Source organism: Canis lupus, chromosome 33, assembly GCF_003254725.2.
Source record: "Canis lupus dingo isolate Sandy chromosome 33, ASM325472v2, whole genome shotgun sequence".
In the NCBI taxonomy this organism is placed as follows: Eukaryota; Metazoa; Chordata; class Mammalia; order Carnivora; family Canidae; genus Canis; species Canis lupus.
Window position 1 is genome coordinate 17,978,013 of NC_064275.1, and position 23,630 is coordinate 18,001,642.

The 23,630-nt window shown below is 36.2% G+C and overlaps 1 protein-coding gene across 6 annotated transcripts in view; it reads right to left on the minus strand.

Moving 5' to 3' along the window:
• SPICE1 (spindle and centriole associated protein 1) overlaps nucleotides 1-23,630 on the minus strand; it is a 57,658-nt gene that overhangs the window by 17,166 nt on the left and 16,862 nt on the right. For 5 of the 6 annotated variants that reach the window (XM_049105171.1, XM_049105170.1, XM_049105174.1 and 2 more), the window contains 7 exons: nucleotides 22,192-22,294; nucleotides 21,275-21,381; nucleotides 18,842-18,954; nucleotides 6,313-6,449; nucleotides 5,964-6,101; nucleotides 5,335-5,600; nucleotides 3,847-3,978 (listed from right to left, as the gene is read on the minus strand). In XM_049105171.1, the coding sequence (XP_048961128.1) occupies nucleotides 3,847-3,978; nucleotides 5,335-5,600; nucleotides 5,964-6,101; nucleotides 6,313-6,449; nucleotides 18,842-18,954; nucleotides 21,275-21,381; nucleotides 22,192-22,294 (996 nt within the window). The remainder of the gene's footprint in view (nucleotides 1-3,846; nucleotides 3,979-5,334; nucleotides 5,601-5,963; nucleotides 6,102-6,312; nucleotides 6,450-18,841; nucleotides 18,955-21,274; nucleotides 21,382-22,191; nucleotides 22,295-23,630) is intronic. The other variant, XM_049105173.1, reaches the window with a different exon arrangement.

A 23,630-nucleotide genomic window follows, 5' to 3' on the forward strand; every position in this document is an offset into this window, starting at 1 on the left:
CAACTTTGGAATCAAGAGTTCTTGACTCTTCTCACATCCTCTCCTTAGCCCCATATCCAACCATCAGCAAATCCTACTACTTGCCTTCAAAACATACTCATAATTTGGTCACTTTTCACAACTTATCCTACTTCCAACCTAGATAGACCAGGCTGCCATGTCTCACCTGAATTATTTCAATAACTCTTGTGTATAAATAACACTCTGCTTCTGTGTTTGACCACCTAGAGTCTAGTTATAGCCTGTTCCCAAAAAAAGCCTGAAGCACCTTGGGGCACAATAGTGAACTCACAAGGGCACCAAAGGACATTTAAAGTTTTTGAAGAACACGCTGCTGTTTAACATCTGTCAGGCAGGTATCAGTGAATCGGTTTGAGGTAGTTCACAGCTTATCTTAGGCTCAGCTGGGTCTTAAAAGCCCACACTTCAGAGACCCCCACAGCACAGACAGGCACCGAGGTTCTGGGGGAGGGTCTCCTTGCACTATGGCCAGTGCCCGCTTATCCCAGAAGACAGCTGCCTGACTGTGCAGCGGTTGGGAGTTTATGGTAAACTGCAATACAAAGCTGGCCTCAAGGTCTGCAGTCCTCTGTCGGCTCTTTGATCCTATACTGGTGAGTGAGACAGCTCCATGGTGCCCACAGGGTCACGTACCCATGGAAAGGCCCTATCATTTTACTAAATGCACTCCAGGCAGGGGAACCATTTCTCCCCATGTGACACTGGGGATCCTCAGACTGTCCCCTGCTGGGGCTCAGCTCTGCTCTCCCATCAGAGCACTTGGTCAGCTCCCCAGACACAAATCTGCAATGTCTCAGACCTCTGAAACTTCAGAATCTGTGCTCTGCTATTTATAGAAAACTGGCAGTACTATAACCTTCTCCTTTCTATCAATGGTTTTGCAGAATAGTTTTCTTGTGCAGTCTCCTGCATGTGTTTCCACTCTTTCTCCCCCACCCTCCACCCCAGCCCCATTTCTCTCTCTCCTCCTTCTCTTTTTCTACAGCCCCTGTAGTCAGGGCTCCCTCCTTTGAGCACACACAGGCTCTTTCCTCCCATGAATAAACTCTGCAGTTCCTACCTTACACAGGTCATTCTTCTAAGAACGACCTTTGCTCTCTAAGTTCTAATCAATTTCTTAGGTGTTCAGAATGATTTGATATTTATCTAGCTGAGTTCAAGGGAGGAGGCAAGCTCAGGGTAGCCTGACTCCTCCACTATCTTACCTCTCTGATTCCAATCTTTGAGAAGCTATACAGTACCCAACAGCGATACATATCCCATTAATAATAATTATTTAATCATGAATAAAGATGAACTTTTTCTATCAATATTGATATTTTGGTATTTTCAAACATCATTTAAGTTGTTAAGACTTAAATACTTAACTAAGTCATTTGAACCTAACTACTTAATAAACAAAACCATTAGGTATTTCTTTTGGCCTAGAGGCGTCTTGAGATACTAAAGGCACCATGAACTGAGAAAGGGAGGTGATCTCCGATCTAGTCTCCACACAGCCACCACCTAAATGACATCACATCTCTTCTCTCCTCAAAACCCTTCGGTGGTCTCCCTTCTTATCCAGCATTAAAGCCGAAATCCTTCCCCATTGGGCCTGTATGCCCAATGACCCGACTTATCTATCGGCTCTTGTCTATTACTCTTCTCCCTCTCCCACGTTCTAATACAGTGGTTTTTGAGCTCAACAGCCATGCTCCCACTTCAAGACCTTTGCTCCTGCTGTTCTGCCTGCACTGCTCTTCTCTTAGCTCTCTGCACACTCACTTCCTCACCTTCTTCAGGGCTTGGCTCAAATGTCTCCTCTTCAAACAGGCATGGCCCATCCCAATTACAATTACAATTCCCCACCCTAGGTACTTCCTAAGTCTCTTACCCACTTTATTCTTTACAGTACATATCACCATCCAACTTACAATGTACTTCACTTTTTTTTTTTTTTTTTAGGGTTTATTTAGAATATAAGCTCCATGAGGCCAAAGATTTCTTCTTTGTTCACTACTGTATCTTCTACACCAAGAACAGTGCCAGGCCCAAATCAATAGTTGTTGGGCCAATTAGTACATTTTAAAACTGCTCATCTCCCTAAGAGAATTGAAAGCCTATGTTCACACAAATACTTGTACATGAGTATTCATAACAGCATCATTCATTCATAATATGCAAAAAGGCAGAAACAACTCAAATATTCATCAGTTGATGAATGGATAAAACGAGGTATAGACCATATAAGAGAATATTAGTGGACAATAAAAAGGAATGAGGCACTCACACCTGCTACAACATAGTTAAGCCCTGAAAACTTTATGATAAGTGAAAGAAATCAGACAGAAAAGATCACATATTGCATGATTCCATTTATATGAAATATCCACATTCAGCATATCTATAAAAACACAAAGTAGATTTGTAATTGCCAGGGGCTAAAGGGAGGAAAGAATGAAGAGCGACTGCTAACAAGTTTGGGGTTTCTCCTTGGGGTGAAGAAAACATTCTGGAATTAGATAATTGTTGTGCTGGTGCATAACTCTGAATATACTGAAGACAATTGAATTGTACACTTTAAAAGGATGAATTAAATGCTATGTGAACCATATAGATCAATAAAAAATTGCATGTCTTATATCTAGGGTCCGTTTATACAACACAACTTGCCTACTAACTATTGCTTTTCCAATGTATTTTGACTGATAAATAAAAGTAATAATAACCATCACTGGAGAACAGAGATGACTAAAACCCTCAAACAGCTCAGTCTTGAAAACAGATATATATGTATGTGTAAGCGCAATGAGAGCAATATCCAGAGAGTACCAAAAGGGCACAAATAAACAATAATTAATGAAGTATTGAGGCAGTAAGATTAGTTTCTAGAAATAATACTGTGTATGTTTAAAAAAAAGAAAAGAAAAAAAGGGAGCAATTATCCAGACAAGCAGCAAAGAGGACTTATCTGATAAATATGAAGATACTGCAAGCAATTTTAAATGGCATATGATTACAGGAAGCTTCCTAAATGGTATCCTCTGCTGTTTTGAAGTTAAAAGTAGCTATCACAACATTTATTTCACTTATTTATTTCATTCATTTATTTTGGATAAACTACTATAATATTGGTAGTTACCATTTAAATGTGGATTCTCTCTGCTCCACTAAATAGTATGTTTCTTAATGATAGTAGACATATTTTTTTTCAAAGATTTTATTTATTTATTCATGAGAGACACAGAGAGAGAGAGAGAGAGAGAGAGAGAGAGAGGCAGAGACACAGACAGAGGAAGAAGCAGGCTCCATGCAGAGAGCCCGATGTGGGACTCGATCCCAGGACTCCAGGATCATGCCCTGGGCCAAAGGCAGACGCTAAACCGCTGATATAGGGATCCCCTTAGTAGACATATTCTATATTCTATTTGTAGTCCAAGTTTCTACTATCGTACCTCCAGTATAATAAATGTTCAGGAAAAGCTACCATTGATGATAATAAGGAAGTAATAAGTAATCACATTAGCCCAACTTAACCAACGACAACTAAAGGAGAATCCTATATATTCTTAAAAATGTTTTATTCTACTAAACATAGAAAAGTTTGGGATTGGGCAGCCCGGGTAGCTCAGCGGTTTAGCACCGCTTTCAGCTCAGGGCATGATTCCGGGGACCCGGAATCGAGTCCCACATTGGGCTCCCTGCATGGAGCCTGCTTCTCCCTTTGCCTGTGTCTCTGCCTCTCTCTCTCTATCTCTCTCTCTGTGCCTCTCATAAATAAATAAAATCTTTAAAAAAAAAAAAAAAGAAAGAAAAGAAAAGTTTGGGATTTCCTCTAAGTACCTGGGTAGCAGTATTTTCTTCTCTAAGAAAAAGAATTTCAGCTGTAAGAGCATCAATGAGCTCTCGATGATCACCTAACATTTGTTCCAGTTGGTGCCTTGTCTCTACTTCTTTACGCAGCTGGAGCTCACTCTACAAAAAAAAAAAAAAAAAAAGTCAACTTGCATCAATAAAACTCCCAAAAATAAACTCCCATCAAAAGCATCGAATACTGAAAACTAAGAGTTTCTACTCAAAGCCGTCAAAGAAAATAATACTTACAAAGTATATTGTGACAGTAATGAGAATTACACATTTGTATTAAAAGCTTTATATTTCATTAAAATGAAATGCTGTGTCCTTTTCCCTTCTTTACATAGAACACAATAAACAAAATGGTATACAGAAGTAAATACAATTTTTGTAGAATAAAGTAGAGGGAAGTACATATACATATTGTTTGAATACAAACAGAGTATCTCTAGAAGAATACACTCATATCTGGTAATGATAGCTGGCTACAAGGAAGCAAACCAGTTAAATGGAAATTAAGGGTAAGAATCAGAATTTTTATCTATATCCCTCTGTTTCTTTGAATTTCATACCATGTGAATGGTGATCAGCAGATGCTACTAAACCTGTAATACCTTCGGAGAGCCAAAAGTACACTTCTGGAGACTCCTAACTTAAGGGCAGAAGAAAGGTAAGACTTTCATAAGTCTGATAGTACAATAAATATTTCACTAAAAAGTAATTTTAGGAAGATAGCTCCAGAGAAATTGAAACATCTGAATTAGAGTGATGAATCAACTACTTTAATAATAAAATTTCCTTGAACATTTTTTGTTGTATTTAACAAATTTAAATATATAAAAAGTAAATAAAAGTGTAAATGATTTTTGAAAGATGAAATGTATAGCTAACTCTAATTCCACAGCATTCTGAAGACTGATTATTCACTGATGAATTAAAGAAACAATTCTTGCTTCTCTTATAAATTATTTTCACAGCAACAAAAGATCTCCCACTTCAGACAAAGCCCAAGTAGCCACACGGATAATATGAAGAATTTTTCCAGTCTGTGTCTAGATTGCAGTCATGCCACTTTCCAAACTGAACCACAGTGGGAGTAGGAAACTGAGAAAAGCAAGAGTGAGGACAAACTTAACAGTACTACTGAATTTAATACTGCAAGCCATAATATCCAATGTCAGCATAAGACACAACTTAATTTATAGTAGATTTACCTTACTAATTATATTTTATGAATTAAAATCAACATATTAAAATCAACATCATTTATAATTGATGATATATAAATCAGCATGTAGAGGAAAATTAAGAGGAGAAAATTTTACTGCAGATAATCTAAAACTGAGGTATTTTATACAAATCTATTTGAATTTGATGATATTTCATTTGGAAATTGCAATAAACTAAGTGTAGAGGGAAAAAAAAATTTTCTACCACCACTCTGAAGAAGAGACTCTAATAACTTCTTGCTCTTACCTCTTTAAGGTACCGAACCAGGCGACACAGGGAGCCCACCAGTGACAAAGTGAAGCCTGTAAGACCCTGACTACTCTGCAGTCCCCTGACCTCACGTCCTGTCCACCGTTCATATTCTTCCATTTCATGTTCCACCTCATTTATCATGTGTTTGAGGACATCCAGGCTGGAATTATTGCTATTTGGTAAGTCGGTAGAGGCTGTGCTAGCTGTTAATGTGTTCTTCTTTTGCTTGGAAGAAGAATGTGAATCCGGTTTTCTTTTCACTGAGAATAACAGAAGTCATTCTATTAGAAGACCAGGAAAAATTATGCCAGCAAGCTACTAGAAAAATCATTGACTGTTATTCAGTTTATAAAAGCTTTTTATAGAAATTATCACCATTTTCTCACAAAAGAATTCATACAGTTTAAATCAGGTTTACACTATCTATAATGAATGTATTAGAAGGATTTTTTATAGAGTTACATTGTTGTATTTTGAGGCATTTCTTAGATACTGTTCAACAAAGCCTTAATTAGTTGGCTCCAAATGGATGAGTTTAAGGAAAAAAACTCTATTAAGAGATTAAGCAAGCTGTATCAAGTTACGTGTTTAATAATTCATCTTTGTAAATTAAGGGACTGAACCTTTATTTAACAACTGTTTTTGCTTCCTTGAGTTCAGCACTTGTCCGACAACATAGCTTGAGTCTAGAGCTGCAGTAGATTCTTCAGATTGAACCCTGGTATGGATTCTCTTGACAGCACCAGTAGCATTCAGAGCAGCTGAAAAAATATATGTATATTTCCAAAAGACTCTCAAGTGAACAACAAAAAAAGTTTAAAGCATTTCAATTAATAGATCAATCAGTAGTATACAATTTGGTAAAGTCAGTCAAAACTCAAATAATACTCCTTTAAAAATTACTATATTTAAGAAACAACATAATAAAACAAGTCACTATTTCCTGCAAAATAAGACAATGGAGGAACAAACCTTTTTGTTCTCCTGATGGAGGGGCAGGTGATGGAGTTCCTGAAGGGGTTTGTGACTGTGCTGCTATTTTCTGCTGAATATCAGTCCACAGCTTATTAATTAACTCAGAATTATCTTCCTTTAGTTGGTGGAGAAGCCTATCAATTATGGGACAACAAGCTATTTTAGAATTAATAAATGCTCTCATTTAAACTGTTCAACTGTTTACATGTTTGACTGGTGGCACTTTTAATAATTCATAATCAAAGAAAAATATATTTTGCTTTAGCTGTTAAGACAGAAAGCTAAAATGCCAGACTTCTTAGTGTTAGAAGAAATCATTCCATCTTCCTCCCAGTTTCCTATCTACTCTGGCTCCTAATCACAGGAGCAATTTGCCCTTTCTGAAGTTTTGCAGTATGGACCCCATTCTCCTCTCTCTCTCCCAGAGAAAGTACATGGCTTGGTCCTTTCTGGTTTCTCTCTCCTGTGAAGAAGGCCATCCTCAGAACACAGTCTCTGCTCATCCCTGAAGTAAAGTGACAGGAGCAGACTCTGCCCTGAGTCTCTGGGAGCAGGGAGAAGGAATGGGAGGAAGATCTGCATATAGGGAGTTAAAGAACTAAGCCTTTTGCTATAATCATCTTTATCATTGATAAGGCTGATATTTTAATCTCCAACACCTGATTCCCTTGTCTATTTCTCAATTGGACTGAGAGTTAAAAAAGGCAGGTAACACAAAAGCTGAAACAACCCAGATGCCCACCAACTGATGAGTGGAGAAGTAAAATGTACTACATCCATACAACCATAAAAAGGAATGAAGTGGAGATATGTGCTACAACATGGATGAATCTTGAGAACATATCAAGTGACAGACACCAGACACAAAAGACCACATACTGAATGATTCTATATATATGAAATGCCCAGAATAGGCAAATTTATAGAGACAGAAAATAGATTAACAGATTGGATAGGGCTGAAGGGCTTGGGAGGAGATGGAGTTTGGTTATTAAAGGGTATGGGGTTTCTTTTGGGTAATGAAAATGTTCTAAAATTGACTATAGGTTGTATAACTCTGCATATACTGAAATCACTGAATATTATACTTTAAATGGGTGGATTGTATATAGTATGTAAACTATAAATCAATACAGCTGTTATAAAAAAAAAAAAGAGGAAAGGGAAAATCTTATTTGGTGGCTCCACAAAGCTCAGCCTAAGGGAGTTGCTTTCGAGCAAATTATGGATAGCACATTGCACATTAGCTGCTACAAAATATATTTAGCAAAAAGCCTATAACACAATCCATTCATCAGATGCATCATCCAATGCATCAGAAAGAATCCTCTCTAAAACAGTGTTAGTTCAAAATCCAACCTTCAGGATAAATCCTAAGAAGAGTATTGTAATGAGATTTCCGTACAAGTTAGGAAAGTCCAAACCAGTCTGAATTTACATTACTGTCTCTAATGTTTATACTTTTAAGAGTCAAGTTATGCGACAACAAGAAAAATAATACAGTGCTACGTAAGACAGGTTTAAGAACAGCCTCCCAAAAGATACAACCAAATCCCTGGAACCTATGAATGTTACCGTATCTGACTAAAAAGGGACTTTGTAGATATGATTACGTTAGGAAGAATGTTGAGATAAAGAGATTATCTAACCTTAGATTATCTGAGTGGGCCCTAAATGCAATTAAGTGCATCCTTCTAAGAGGGAAACATAAAGAGATTCTGACACACACACCAGAGGGAGAAGGTGTTGTGATGATAGAGGCAGAGACGGGAGTTACGTGAACTCAAGCCAAGAAAGGCCAGCAGCCACCAAAAGCTGGAAGAGGCAAGAAATGGATTTTCCCCTATAATACCCAGATGGAATGAGGCCCTATCAATACCTTCATTTCTGTCTAGTAAAACTGATTTCAGATTTCTGGCCTCCAGAACTGTGAGAGAATAAATTTCTGTTTTAAGTCATTAGGTTTGTGGTAATTTGTTATAGTAGCCACAGAAAACTAATATATACACTCTGGTACCTAGATATGAGGGGCTAGAGTAACAAACTATCTAAAAATGTGAAAGAAGCTCTGAAATTTGATAATGGGTGAGGATGGAAGAATTTTTTGGTTGTTATTAGAAAAAATTTAGGTGAATATTAAAAAATATATATTTAAATAGGCTATTGGTAGAAATATGGATGTCACAGACTCTTCCACTGAGAACTCAGGAGGAAGTGAGGAGCATGGTAGAGAAAGCCTCTATCGACATAAACGGAACACTGGTAGAAATATGACTATTAAAGATGAGGGCTCAGGAGAAAATGAGAAATATGTTATTGGAAACTGGAAGAAAGGCAACCCTTCTTACAAACTGGCAGAAAACTTAGCTGAGTTGTGTTGAAAAAACTTGTAAGCAATGAACGTGGGATATTTAGCTGTGGAGATTTTTCCAAACCCAGTGTTGAAGGTGAAGTGCACTTTCTTACTGCTGCTTAGAGTGAAATGCAGGAGGAAAGAGCTACATTGCGGGAAGAACTTACTAAGCCAAAGGACCCAGAACTTGATGATTTGGGAAATTTTCAGCCTGCTCAGAATGCAAAAGATGCTCAAATTAGGAGACACTGTTAGGAAAGCATGCTCTGGAGAGAAGAACAAGTGTATGGCTAGACAGTGTTTTGCTAGTCTGAAGAGATTAGGCATCTGATTCATGGATCCCCTCAATGATCTCAGCACAAACCAGCAACATAGATGGGATTATCCAAGGAAGATCTCTGGAGGGCCTCCTATCTAATGGCATACAACATACAAAGGATACCCATAAGGTCTTTTTTTTTTCCTGTCTTTTTTTTTTTAAGATTTTATTCATTTATTCATGAGACACACACAAAGAGAGAGAGGCAGAGACACAGGCAGAGGGAGAAGCAGGCTCCATGCAGGGAGCCCAACATGGGACTGGATCCCGGGGCTCCAGGATCAGGCTCTGGACTGAAGGTGGTGCTAAACTGCTAAGCCACCCGGGCTGCCCCCCATAAGATCTTTTGAGAATGTTATACCAGCAGAAATAATGCTAGCTTGGACTGAAAGAGACAGAAATAGGATAAAATGAAGGACAAGTCAGATTCCCAAAATTCTACAGTCAGCCAACAGGTTGATTAAATTACTCAGCTGTAAAGATGGACTTCAAGGAAAAGGAAGAATGACTTCAAGCCAGAGCTGAAGATACAGAGGCCAAATCCACAGGTACAGAGGCTAAGGCCAGAGCCACAGGCACAAAGGATGGAGCCATGGGCCCAAAGGGTGAAGCCTTAAGCCAGAGAAGATTATTACCAGGCTTGGAAGCCTAATAGAATTTGCCCTGCTGGATTTCTTTTTTTTTTTTTTTTTTTTTTTTAGATTTTATTTATTCATGAGAGACACAGAGAGAGAGGCAGAGACATAGGCAGAGGGAGATGCAGGCTCTCCATGAGGAGCCTGATGTGGGACTCCATCCCGGAACTCTGGGATCACACCTTGAGCTAAAGGCAGATGCTCAACGGCTGAGCCACCCAGGCATCCCAACCCTGCTAAGGTTTCAAAGGTACTTAGGACTGGTGACCCCTTTCTTCCTTGTATTTTCAAATGGGAATATCTATAATTATTACACTATGGTTGTTCCATCATTGCATTTTCAAAGCAGGTAATTTGTTTTCTAATTCTAAAGGATCATACGTAGAGGAATATGGCCCAGGATAGATCTTATTCAGAGCTTACCCATACCTGCTTGAGATGATAAGATTTGGTTTGGGCTGATGACATTTAGATGAGATTTTTGAACTTGAGTTCCTGCTGAGAAACTGGGGAATACTGGAATGGGGATGAATATAAATTTTGCATGTGGGCCACTGGGTGAACTGTGGTAGGACCTGAAGATACGTCCATGTTCTAAGCCCTGGACCCAATAAATGTCCAAAAGGGGTCTTTGCAGGTATGATTAAGTTAAGGATATCGGGATCTGGAGTTATCCTGGGAGGGCCCTAAATGTGATCATACATATTTTTATAAAAAGAGAGGCAAAGGGGATCCCTGGGTGGCACAGCGGTTTAGCGCCTGCCTTTGGCCCAGGGCGCGATCCTGGAGACCCGGGATCGAATCCCACGTCGGGCTTCCAGGTGCATGGAGCCTGCTTCTCCCTCTGCCTATGTCTCTGCCTCTCTCTCTCTCTGTGTGACTATCATAAATAAATAAATAAATAAATAAATGAGGCAAAGGAAGACTTTAACATACAGAAGGGGGAAGGTGATGTGAAGATAGAGGTAGAGATTATAATGATGCAGCTGTCACAAGCCAAGGAAGACCAGCAGCCATCAAAACCTGCAAGAGGCAAAGAACAGATTCTCTAGAGCCTCTGGAGGAAGCGCAGCCTTGCCAAAAACTTGATTTTGGTCCAGTGAAACTGATTTCAGATTTCCTGCTTCCAGAACTGTGAGAGAATAAATTTGTTTTAGGTCACATGGGAACATATATTCATAGAAATTTTGAAACTAGAAGGCACCTTAGAGATCATATGTTCTACCCCTCATATTTTATAAGTGAGGAAATAAAGACCTATTTCAGATATATCTAAGTATTAAATAATCAAAGGCTTAGCCTCCAGATCCCAAGTCTAATGCATCTTCTGATACGTCATGTTTAATAGTTAACAAGTAACATTTTGAGACTTGAGGAATTCAAAAACTAGAAACCACCTATTCACACAACTAATGAGAGAAAACTAACCTTGCCTGACCAAATTTAAAAAAAAATTTTTGATTCAAATGTAAAGAATAAAAACAATTTTGCACAAGATTAGTTATATTCCAGTTCTGAAAGAAAAGATGCTTAAAAGATGATATATGTTTCCAAATGTCCTTAAGGAAATAGTGACCAGGGACACCTGGGTGGCTCAGCAGTTGAGTGTCTGCCTTCAGCTCAGGGTGTGATCCTGGAGTCCTGCGATCAAGTCCCATATCAGGCTCCCTGCATGGAGTCTGTTTCTCTCTCTGCCTATGTCTCTGCCTCTCTCTCTCTCTGTATCTCTCATGAATAAATACATAAAATCTTAAAAAAAAAAAAAAAGGAAATAGTGACCAGCTAAATTTGAATCATTCTATACATCCTCCAAAACCCACTAGACAGAGTAACAAGAAGAGCATGAATAACACATAACACATACCCCCACACCTTCTACATTAGTGGAAGACAGAGACTACTACTAACTTCAAATTACCTACAAGTAGAAAAATACACACTAAATTCCAGCAAAGATACTTCTTGAGCTCCTGTCAGAAGCCCTAGCAGGGAGTAAAGGCAATTGAAAATGACTACACAAAGGAGAAAGCAGAGAGCCTAATGGTGACAAAATCACCTCCAGAAAAAAAAAAAAAAAAAAAAGTCCACTCTAAGTATGCAAATACTTAAAAAGGAAGGAAAAAACAAAACAAAACAAGAACCAAAAAACCCCAACCCTGAGCAGTCACAATACTACCAAGAAATGTGTAGAACCCAAGGTAGTAGGTCTTGGAAAGGCATCACTTCTTGATGTGAACAGGAAGAAAGAAGAGTTCTTAGGAGGCTGAGTGCTGAAGGCAAAAAGAAAAAAAAAAAAAAAAGTGTATTATCTTAATATGCTTAACTAGGGAGACAAAAAAGAACTTTATTGGAGGACAAACCAACTTTCACTTGCTGATTAAAAAAAAAAAAGCATCCATTAAAATAACTGTGCTTCACTATAATTGAGAGATCTAATTCGAACTCCCAAACCTCTCCACAAAATATACAAACTAAAATAGTCTATATCCACACAAAGACAATATAACAAAATAAAAATTTAATTGAAATATTCCATCTAAAAAAATTTCTCCCCTCCCAGGATGCCAGGGTGGCTCAGTTGATTAGGTGTCTGACTTTGGCTCAGGTGATCATCTCAGAGTCCTGGAATTGAGCCCCATGATGGGCTCCAAGCTCAGGAGGGAGTCTGTTTATCCATCTCCCTCTGCCCCTTCCCCTGCTTACTCTCTTTCTCTGTCTCTCTCAAAAAAAAAAAAAAAAAAAAAAAAAAAAAAAAATCCTCCCCTCCCAAGAAAAAGCAGAAGAAAATCATAACAAAACACTTTAAATGGAATTAAATATACTTAAATAAGCATTTGGAGATACATATCTTGAATCAGAAGTTCCAAAACTAAGACCTGATATCGACAAAACCAAGGAAGAAACAAAATAAGAATTGATTGATTTCAGGAAAGAATACAAAGAAAAAGGAAAACTCAGAAATAAAGATTAAATTACAATATGTCCAATGGATAATTGTTAAATAAACAATTAATAAGGAAGATTGAAGAATTACAAAAAAATACAAAAAAGGAATAAAATAGGTTAGAAAGTACTGAAATAGAAAACAAGAAACATCACTTTTATGTATATAAAAGGAGTCTCTGAAAAAGAAAAAAAATAATGATATCAAACTAATACTGAAACTAGAACCCAGGAACACTTTCAGAAAAAAAAAAGGAAAGAAAGAAAAGAACTGTATCTATACACAAAAAAAGCGAACTATGTTAGAAAAACTGAGCTGGAAAGGTAAACTCAAAGACACAGTTTAGCAATATTTAAATTTTAAAGATAAAAAGAATAAATTTTAAATATAAAGGAAATCAATACATAAAAATGCCAAATGACTTATAAGGGCAAGAAAATTATTCTAGCATCAGACTTGTCAAAGTAACATTCATTTTTTTTAAAGATTCTATTCATTTATTTATTTAACAGAGAGAGAGAGAGAGCAAGCAAGCAAACAGGGGGGAGAGGCAGGCAGAGGGAGAGGGAGAAACAGGTTCCTTGGTGAGCAGAGAGCCCAAAGTGGGGCTCAATCCTGGGGCCCTGGGATCATGACCTGAACCAAAGGCAGACATTTAACTGACTGAGCCACCCAGGCACCCCTCAAAGCAACATTCAAAGTAAGCCAAGAGTGGAGAAGCATTGTCAAGAAAGTTAAGGAAACTAAGTATCAATCAAAGATTTTATATCCAGCCAAGCTGTCCTTCATATATCAAGGCTATAGAAAAACTCTGAAGCATTTAAGAACTCAAAGAATAGAACTCACAAACCCTACAGCATATGCTTTGTCTAAGAGATCCAAACAAAAGAGTTGTTAACTAGGGAAACATCATAAGAGAACTGATGATGAGCATTTAATATATTTAACTGTAGCTCTGAGACTAAAACAAAAATGGCAATACACAGGGAAGAATAACATGTAAATGTTTTGTGTCCTGTAAAAGCAAAAAAAAAATGAAGCTAAAAGAGAAGGTCAGAGAGAAAAAGGAAAGAATGAGAATATAGAATAAATTATTTATTGCAAAAAAAAATTATTTATTGCATAGAAAATAAGTGGAAATCAAACACACCATTTAAAGCCAATACACTTGAGAATAAAAGGTTAAAGAAAACAGGGAACTAAAAGGCTCTATAGAAGGTAGATACAAAGGCAACCAAACACAACAAAATTACAAACTTCCTAATACCAAAAGAAATTTTTAAGAGAACAGAGAAGGCATCACATGGAGAAGGAAAACTGTAATTATAGTATAATACACATAGAACAATAAAATATGACAAAGCTGTCATCAAACATATCAAGAATATTACAAGCTTACTTCACCAATTAAAAAAAAAAAAGATTTTCAAACTGGCTAAAAAGGCAAGATCCACTCTATGTTGAATACAAAAGATAGACTCAGTACACAGTCATTCAGAAAAGTTAAAATAAAAGAATGAACAAAGATGAACCAGGCAATTAGAAACAAGAAGGCAGAGGTTTCATTCCTGATATCAAAAAAGTAGAACTGAAGCCAAAAGGCATTAAATGTGACAAAGGATACTTTATAATGCTAAAGCCATAATTCATAATGAAGAAACAATACTTATGGATATCCATGTACCAAAAAGCACACCAATCACCTGTATAAGGATGGAGGTATTTAACTCCAAACAGAATCAAATATACTTAAACATCAAATGCAAAGAAAAATAGAAACACACTAACAGAGACTTTAATACACTCCTCTCAATATAAGATTGTGACAAAAATAAGTAAAGACACAGAAGTAAACATCATCAATGAAGTAATTACTATGGCTGTGCATATAGAACTTTATACCTTATTAATATAGAATAATCTTCTTCTCAAGCACACAAAAGAACATTCACTAAAATTTAATCATATATTAGGTCACAAAGAAAACATGATTAAGTTCCACAAGTGGAAATATTATAAACCACACTCTGAATGTAATAAAACTAGAAATTAAAAAAAATGAGGCTCTTCTATCTGGAAACCTTTTTTAAAAAACCTTCTATTAAACACCTCTTAGGTAAAAGAAAAGATATAAAATGAAATTACCTAATTTCTAAAATAACAAAACACTACATATTAGAATATATGTTACATATTTAATGCAGTAATGAGCATAAAATCAGAACCTTAAACTTGTTTACCAATTAAAAATAAAGTACAAAAATAAATATATTAAATTTCCAAATGAAAAAGAAAGCATAGTATAAAAAGCAAAATAAACAAAAAGCAAGCACAAAGAAGCACATAAAGATATAAGTGAAAATTGTTAAGAAGAAATCAGAAAAACAGTAGCTCTAACTAGTAAATCAAAAGTCTGGTTCTTTGAAAATTTAATAAGATAGAAAAACCACTAACTAACCTAATTTTTAAAAGGAGGACAGGGCAGCCTGGGTGGCTCAGCAGTTTAGCGCTGCCTTCAGCCCAGGGCCTGATCCTGGAGACCCAGGATCGAGTCCCACGTCAGGCTCCCTGCATGGAGCCCGATTCTCCCTCTGCCTGTGTCTCTGCCTCTCTCTCTCGGTCTCTCATGAATAAACAAAATCTTAAAAAAAAAAAGGGGGGGGGGGACAAAAAGAAATGAAGAGGGGGAGATAAACACTAAAGCAAGACATTTTTTAGAAGTATAGAGATTATTTGCACTCTATGGAAACACACTGATAAGCCTAAATTTTCCTAAGAAAATATAATTTACCAAAATTGACCTGAATAGAAACAGAAAGCTTAAATAATCCACTCTCCATAAAGAAATAAAGTTATTATGACACTTCTCCACAAAAAAAGCACCATGTTCAAATGTTTCCCAGGGGAATTCTACAAACGTTTTGAAAAACAGATGGTCCCAATACTAGAAATTGTCTTAGGACTTAAACAATTAGAAAATCTTCCAGATGTTTCTCATGAAATCAAGTATAATATTGTTACCTCAACCTGATATTGTATATTAAAAGAACTATAGATAATATCACTTATGAATATTATTGAAAACATATTAAATAAAATATTAACAAACAACATCCAACACCACAATAATGAAAACAACACACAATGGCCAAGTGAAATTTATCTCAGGAATGCGAGAATAGTTCAATATTGGGAAATCCATAATCCAATGCACCATATTAATAGATCTAAGCAGGAAACTCATATGATTATCTCCACAGATGCTGAAAAGGTCAACACTCCTTCCTGATTTTAAAGGAACTCAAAATAGGAATTGACAGATATTTCCTTAGCACTAGATTAAAAAAACAAAAACAAAAAAAGAAAAACCCCCAATTCTGAAGCCAGCACTTTACTTAAGAGGAAACATTGCTCATTTTCACAGATCAGGAATACAAAGATGCCCACTATTTCCACTACTTTTTTTTCTTCATTATTTCCATTTTCATTTAATACTGTCCTATAGCTACTACATTATACAAAAGAAACCAACTAGAGATATAAAATTTAGAAAATACATAGAACTATATCTATTAGCAGAAAACATGATGGAATACCTGGAAAACTCTAGAAAACCAATATGCTAACACCAAATCAACCAAGATTCAGTAAGGCAGCAGAATATCCAGATAACACATGAAATCAATTGACTTCATAAACACAACTAGTTAGGTGTAATGGAAGAAAAGATCTCATTTAAAAGAATAACCCCCCAAAAAAACACACATTAAATACTTAGGAATAAACTTAACAAGAAATGAGCAAAATCCATATAAGAAAAACATTAAAACACTCTGCAAAAACAAAAATGTAGACTCCAACAAACGGAAAAACGTTGTTCTGGATAATAAAACCCAATATAATAAGATGTCAGTTCTGTCTAGTTTGATTTATTAATAAAACAAAAATACCAATAAGCCTTTTTTATGAAGCTAGATATGTTGACATTAAAGTTCACGTGGAAAATAAACACGTAAAAATCATTACGAAAACTGAAATTAAAAAACAGCTATGAGGCAAGTCTATTCAAACACCACAAACTCTCTAAGTGAAACAGTGTGGTACTGGAGCATAACTCAACAGACAAGGTCAGTGGACTAGAATAGCAAATCCAGAAATAGATCCAAGTATACATGGTAACTTATGAACACACAAGCAGAATCTCAAATCAGCGGGGCAAGGACAATCTTTTTAATAAATAGCGTTGGGCAATTGGATAGCCATTTAGAAGAATGTAAAAACTGGATTCCTATCTCATACCAAATAATAAGCTTTACCAAATATCAAAATAAACTCTACATGGATCAGAGAACTACATGTAAAAAATAAACTACAACACATATCAAAGAAAACAAGAGTGAATTCCTCTAAAACCAGTTTTAGGAAAGAATTTCAGAATATGATTCAAGATCCACATGCAAAAAGATGAACAATAAATTCAGATACACACACACACATACACATATATACACACACACATATGTACATTTTAACCCCGAAATCCCACTTCCGGCAATTTACTCTTAATGTAAATATCTAATAATACAAAAATACATATGTACAGGCTATCCACTGAAGCATCTTTATAATTGAAAAATATTATAAACCACATAAAGGATCAAGAACCTTTATGGGAATTGGAAAAGCATAGGCAGAGAAGAATGAAACTGGACCCCTATCTTATACCATTCACAAAAATTGACTGGAAATGTGTTAAAGACTTAACCATAAGACCTGACATGGTCAAAACTCCTAGAGAAAAAAAACAGGGGAAAAGCTTCTTCATATTGGTTCACAACACATTTTAGATCTGACACCAAAAGCACAAACAATAAAAGCAAAAATAAATAAGTGGAACTACTCAAACTAAAAGCTTTGCACAGCAAAAGAAATGGTCAACAAAATGAAAAGGCAACCTACAGAAATGGGAGAAAATATTTGCAAATCATATATCTGATAAGAGGTTAATAACCAAAATATATAAACAACTCATATAACTCAATGGCAAGATAAAAAAGAAAAAATCTGATAAAAAAAAAGTGGGGGGATTGGGGAGAGGTGGGCAGAGGAAGTGAAGAGACATTTTTCCAAAGAAGACATACAAGTAGACAAAGGGTACATGAAAAGTCACTTAATATCACTAATCAAGGGCACTTGGGTGGCTCAGCAGGTCATGATCCCAGGGTCCTGGGATAGAGCTCTGCATCAGGCTCCCTGCTCAGTAGGGAGTCTGCTTCTCCTCTCTATCTCAAATAAATAATAATAAAATCTTTAAAAAAAAATCACTAATCAGGGAAATACAAATCAAAGCCATAATGAGATATCACCTCATAGAATGGCGGTCATCAAAAAAGTGGGAATGTATTGGCGAGAATGTGGAGAAAAGGGAACCCTTGCACAATTGTTGGTGGGAACATAAATTGGTATAGCCACTAAGGAAAACAGCATGGAAATTCCTCAAAAAATTAATATAACTATCATATGACCTAACAACTTCACTTCTGGGTATATAACCAAAGGAAATGAAAATAGGACCTCAAAGAGATACTTGCACTCCCATGTTCATTGCAAGATTATTCACAATAACCAACATATGGGAATAACCTAAGTATCTGTCAAAAGATAAATGGATAAAGATATAGTGTGTGTGTATAAATACATACACAATAGAATGTTATTTGGCCATGAGAAAGAAGGAAATCTTGTCATTTGTGACAACATAGATGCACCTTGATGGCATTATGCTAAGTAAAATAAGTCAGAGAAAAACAATACTGTATGACATCACTTAAGTATGGAATCTATAAAAACTAAACTCGTAGAAACAGAGAATAGAGTGGTGGTTACTAGGGTCTGTAGGGTGGGGAAATGGGGAAATAGTATAAGCACAAGGGTACAAGGGTACAAACCTCCAGGTATAAGGTGAATAACTTCATGCTGTACTTCATATACAGCATGGTGATTACAGCTAATAATATTGTATTATATACTTGAAACCTAAGTGAGTAGATCATAAATGTTCTCACCGCAAAAAAAGAAATGGTAATTAGGTGATGTGATGGAGGTATTAGCTAACGCCATGATGGTAATCATATAAATGTATCAAATCAACACATTGTACACCTTAAACTTACACAATATTGTATGTTGATTATGTCTCAATAAAGCTGGGAAGCAAAAGAAATGGCCTTGGAAAAAAGGGAAGCACTTTGGATATTTATGGCATACATACATACCTGTCTACATTCATATTCGACTGAGAGTTTAGAGAGTTATCTGCTTCATTCTCACTTTCTTCTGACTGGCTATTAACAGTTCCTCCTTCATCATCATCTACTTCATTAAGAGCCTATCTCAACATAACAATAAAAATAAAAACACATGTTGGTTATATGTACATTCATCCTTTGTTTCTTTTTGTCATTGTAACAGGAAGGTCCCTCCTTCTAAGGCTAACATCCACACAGGTGCTCTAGGACCTAAACCCTTTTACCTCCTTCTACTGTAGCAAGGGCCCCTTCTCTCTCCTGCATCTTCAACCACTCTGTACTGGCTTTAACTCATCCACATTTAAATGTGAACCAATCTCTCATCTTATCCGCTCTTTCATCACCATACTACTTGAAAGAGCCATTCCCCACTTCTCATTTACTACCTATACCTTCCAACTTTGCCTCTGCCCTACCATTCCACTCAAAGTGCTGTCTACAAGGTCAACATTCTTTTTTGATTTTTCTTAAATCAAACAGGTATTTTTCAGTCTCTGCCTTCCTTTATCTCTGATTCATTGGACATTAATGACCACTCCTTTCGTTTCTTCAAGATGTTTTTGATACATTCTTCCTTTAACTGCCAAGTTACCATATTTCCCTGGTTTTTCTTCTATCCTTCTGACGCTTCCTTTCCAATCTCCTTTATTTGTTCTTTTCTTTCTACCCTTTTTTTTAAAAAAAGATTTTATTTATTTATTCATGAGACACACACAGAGAGAGAGAGAGAGAGAGAGAGAGAGGCAGAGACACAGGCAGAGGGAGAAGCAGGTTCCATGCAGGGATCCTGACATGGGACTTGATCCTGGGTCCCCAGGATCACACCCTGGGCTGGAGGTGGCACAAAACCACTGGGCCCCTGGGGCTGCCCTCTACCTTTCTTAATATCTGATGGGACTCAAGGTCCTCCCTTTGGACCTTTTCTCCTCTCATCTGACTCCCTTTCTGAATGATTGTATCTAGTTCCAAAGTTGCAATTACAAGTCAAATGCTGTGAATTCCCAAATTTCTATCTTCACCCAGATCTCTCAGGAGTCCTAGACAATTATATCCAAATGCCTAAAAGATATTCCTAGTAGTCATCCTATATACATAAACTCAACATGTCCAAAACTGGTCATGTTTCCAAGCTTCTCCTATCATTCTTATCGCTCTCAAACCCATTTTCCACTCTACAGTTGATTTCATCATGACTCTACTCTTCCTAAAGTCTTCTGGTGGCTCTCTTCTCACTTTCTGGTTCCTTAGCCCTTTATTATCTAGCTACCCCCATCTCTCTAACTCCAGCTCTTCGCATTTCCCAATCCCCACAACAGAGACCATGATTATCTGAAAACTAACATTTTTAATAAGTGCCAAACAAAATGACTTTTGGCTAGAGAGATGGCTAATGGCTTTTGGCTATTGAAAACATGTAACATTCTATTTAACTGCCTTTGTAAGCAGAAAACAGTATACTTAACATGTTTTTTTTTTAATGATTCTGGACCTTGTAATTCCCCAGGAACATCCTTCTCATTGATGATTCTCCTTTTTTTCTTAAAACATATAAATAATTTAGGAAATTGCATTAAATAGGTATTGAGTTCTTAATATTAAATTCTTTCTGAGCTTTTAAAAAATGTTTCCCATCTCAAAATTCTAAACATTTTGATTAAGAGTTTAATTAGGTTAGGATATAGCTAATTAACATTTTACTACTGTAATATAATTTTCCCATGTAACTGGTCAATAAATTCCAAGTTTCCTGGGGAGATACTTTGTAAACACACTATTAGAAGGGACTAACATTTAATGAAGAACTAGTATTTGGAATTACACTAAGCGCCTTACATTATTTACCTCAGCTGATCCTCATAATAACTATAGTAAGTATATTCTATTTCCATTTAACAATAACAACAAAAAAACTCTGTGCCAATTCAGATACCTTAAGAAATCAACTCAAGATCCAAAGCTAGTACTAACAGAATATAAACACATATCCACATGACTTTAAAGTAGAAGTGAAAAATAAAAAAAAAAATAAAGTAGAAGTGAAAAGAGTGTTTCCATTATGGCAGATGGAGCCTAGATTTGAATGCCATCTCTGATGCTAACTAGCTATGTGATCTTGGACAAGGCACTTAATTTTTCTGAACCTCAGTGTTTTTATCTGCTAAATGGAGGTAATGATAGTACCCACCTTGTAGATAAGTACTCAGTAAATGGTAGCTATTACTGCCCAGTCCTGTCTTGTTTGATACAATCATTACTCCCCAAAAGTGCAATATGCTTAAGAACAGTTCTAGCAACCATACTTGGTATTTGTTGATATTTAAGCTTTTGAAATGTTTACCACAATACCTACATCAACTTAATTTCACCATAAGCATGATGGCTATGAAGACAGCATATTACCTGAGGCTCCATGACAGATTCACTAAGAATGGCCTGCGTGACAGGGTCTTGATTTACCACAATGGGACCCTGAGAGGAATCAGGAGCAATAGTTACATTCGGAAACCCTGCAGAAGGGAAAGAAATCATGATGATTTTACTTCATTTAGTTAAATTGACCTCACAGGCACTATACACTGCCACAGGTTTATATTATCACATGTAAATCTTAAATAATAATAGCAGCTCACACCTACATAATGCTTACTGTATTCCAGGCACTGTTCTAAATGCTCTTACATATATTAAGTCACTTTACCCTCAGAAAATCTGATGAGGTTACTATTATTATTTCATAGATCAGCAAACTGAAACTCAGAGACTTGAAGCAAATGGGCCAGAATCACACTAACAAATGGTTAAGCCAGAATTCAAACCTTAACTAAAAACTAATGATCTGTTTTCAGAGGTTAAAGTAAACAATGGATTATATACACATTAAAATGAATAATGCTATGTACTGGACAAGAGGCAAAGTCTCTGTGAGAGAGAGATTGAAGTACCTTTGGCCTTCAAATTAAGCTTCACTCAAGTTACATATAAACACAGATACTTTATATGGTAATATTAATAAACTGGAAATTAAGTCATATTTTAAATGACAAAATCTTACACATTGCACCACAAGATATACTAGTAAGCAATAACAATTCACCTTTGCTTAGCTCAGTAATTTGCAATAGTTAATATTCTTGGTGAAAAGCAAAGAAATCATAACGAATCTGTACCTAACAACTCCTGCATGCTATCCACTCTAGATTACTCATGCCGTAAGTAATGTGATGCCCGAAAAAAAAGATTTAAATTTCTTGCAAATAGCCAATTGTAGGCTATGGTTAATAAGAAAAAGAAGTTTTTGTTTGATTTAAATACTATACCTGTGCGCCTACGGGGAAAATCAACAAACAGATCTTTTGCTTCAGCAATCAAATGATCAGATTTTTCCAAAACATCCTGCATCTGGTATTGATCAGAAAGAATCTGGACATGTGTTAATAATAAAGATTATTATTCAGGAAAAAATCCATATATACTCTGAAATCACAAAGTAGAAGTCCATACATAGGCACACAGAATAACCATAGGCCACTATCTTCCTAAAATCCTTCAGTGGCAATATCCTTAAGTACCAGTAGATGGGGCTATTACAATAATTAGTAGATTTCATATGCTTCCCTACAATCCAAACATGAAATCTATTATTAAACTGTGACCCAGCATACGCACAAATGTAAATGTAAATGTATAACAAAATAAGAGCTTACTTAACCTAACTTTTTGAGAGCCGTTCTGATATTTTCTTTAGTTTCTATTCTATTTTTTAAAATAATGGCTACAACACACTAACTCAATTTCACAAGCCACTAAAGAGTTGTGATCCAGTTTGAAAAACACTGATTAAAGATATAAATCTCCAAGCCATAAACTCAGAGGTGTTTCAACCTTTAAAAGTGATTTCACAAAAAAAAAAAAAAAAAAAAAAAAAGTGATTTCATAATCCACTAATGGATCATGATCAACAACTTAAGAGAATATGAAGTAAGAGGAGCTTTGGGGCCTCAAACAAAAAAGTGATGCTTGTCTGTTTACAAACAAGCTGGATTTTTATCCTAGAGGGAGGAGTGAGAACTCAAAAAATACCATTACAGTAGTGCCTCTGAGTAAGCACTTTTCAACTTAGAATTCAACATTCATAATTACAAGCAGGGAGACGCAGGCAAGTCAACTCTAGCCACCACCACCAGATGGCATTCTTAAATTGAAAGAAGTTTACAAAATTGGAATCTGCCCAGCTTCCAATATGGATTCAAAACAATAAAGCATCTGGCAACAAATGCTCTTACCAGAATCTCTAGCCCATGGAAACAAGTATATACTATGACCTCAGTTATTGTTTCAGGACACTGAGAAAAATAACAAGAGTCACATTCTGACTTCTTCCCTTTCTTCTGCTGTGGCCAATCAGGTTGGCTGGCTTAGTTGGTGAGAATCAAGTCTTGAAATTTGTTCCTTCCACAAAGAGTAAGCTTTGGAATGATATAAGGCAAAGAGTACATTCGGAGCCAGAAGACTGGAATCCTAGGCCCAGTCAAGGGATACTAAGCAAAATCCAACCACCTTAACTTAGGTTTCTAATATGTAAATGAGGATACCACACCTTCCCCAACCTCAAAGAGGTGTTATAAGGATGTGGACACAATGAAAACCATTCTAGGGATATTTAAAATGTTGTTACAACTTAAATTATAGTATCCCATGAACCAGATTTCTATCCCTGGTTAGCGATCTTCCAAGTACATGCAATTAAAGTTTATGC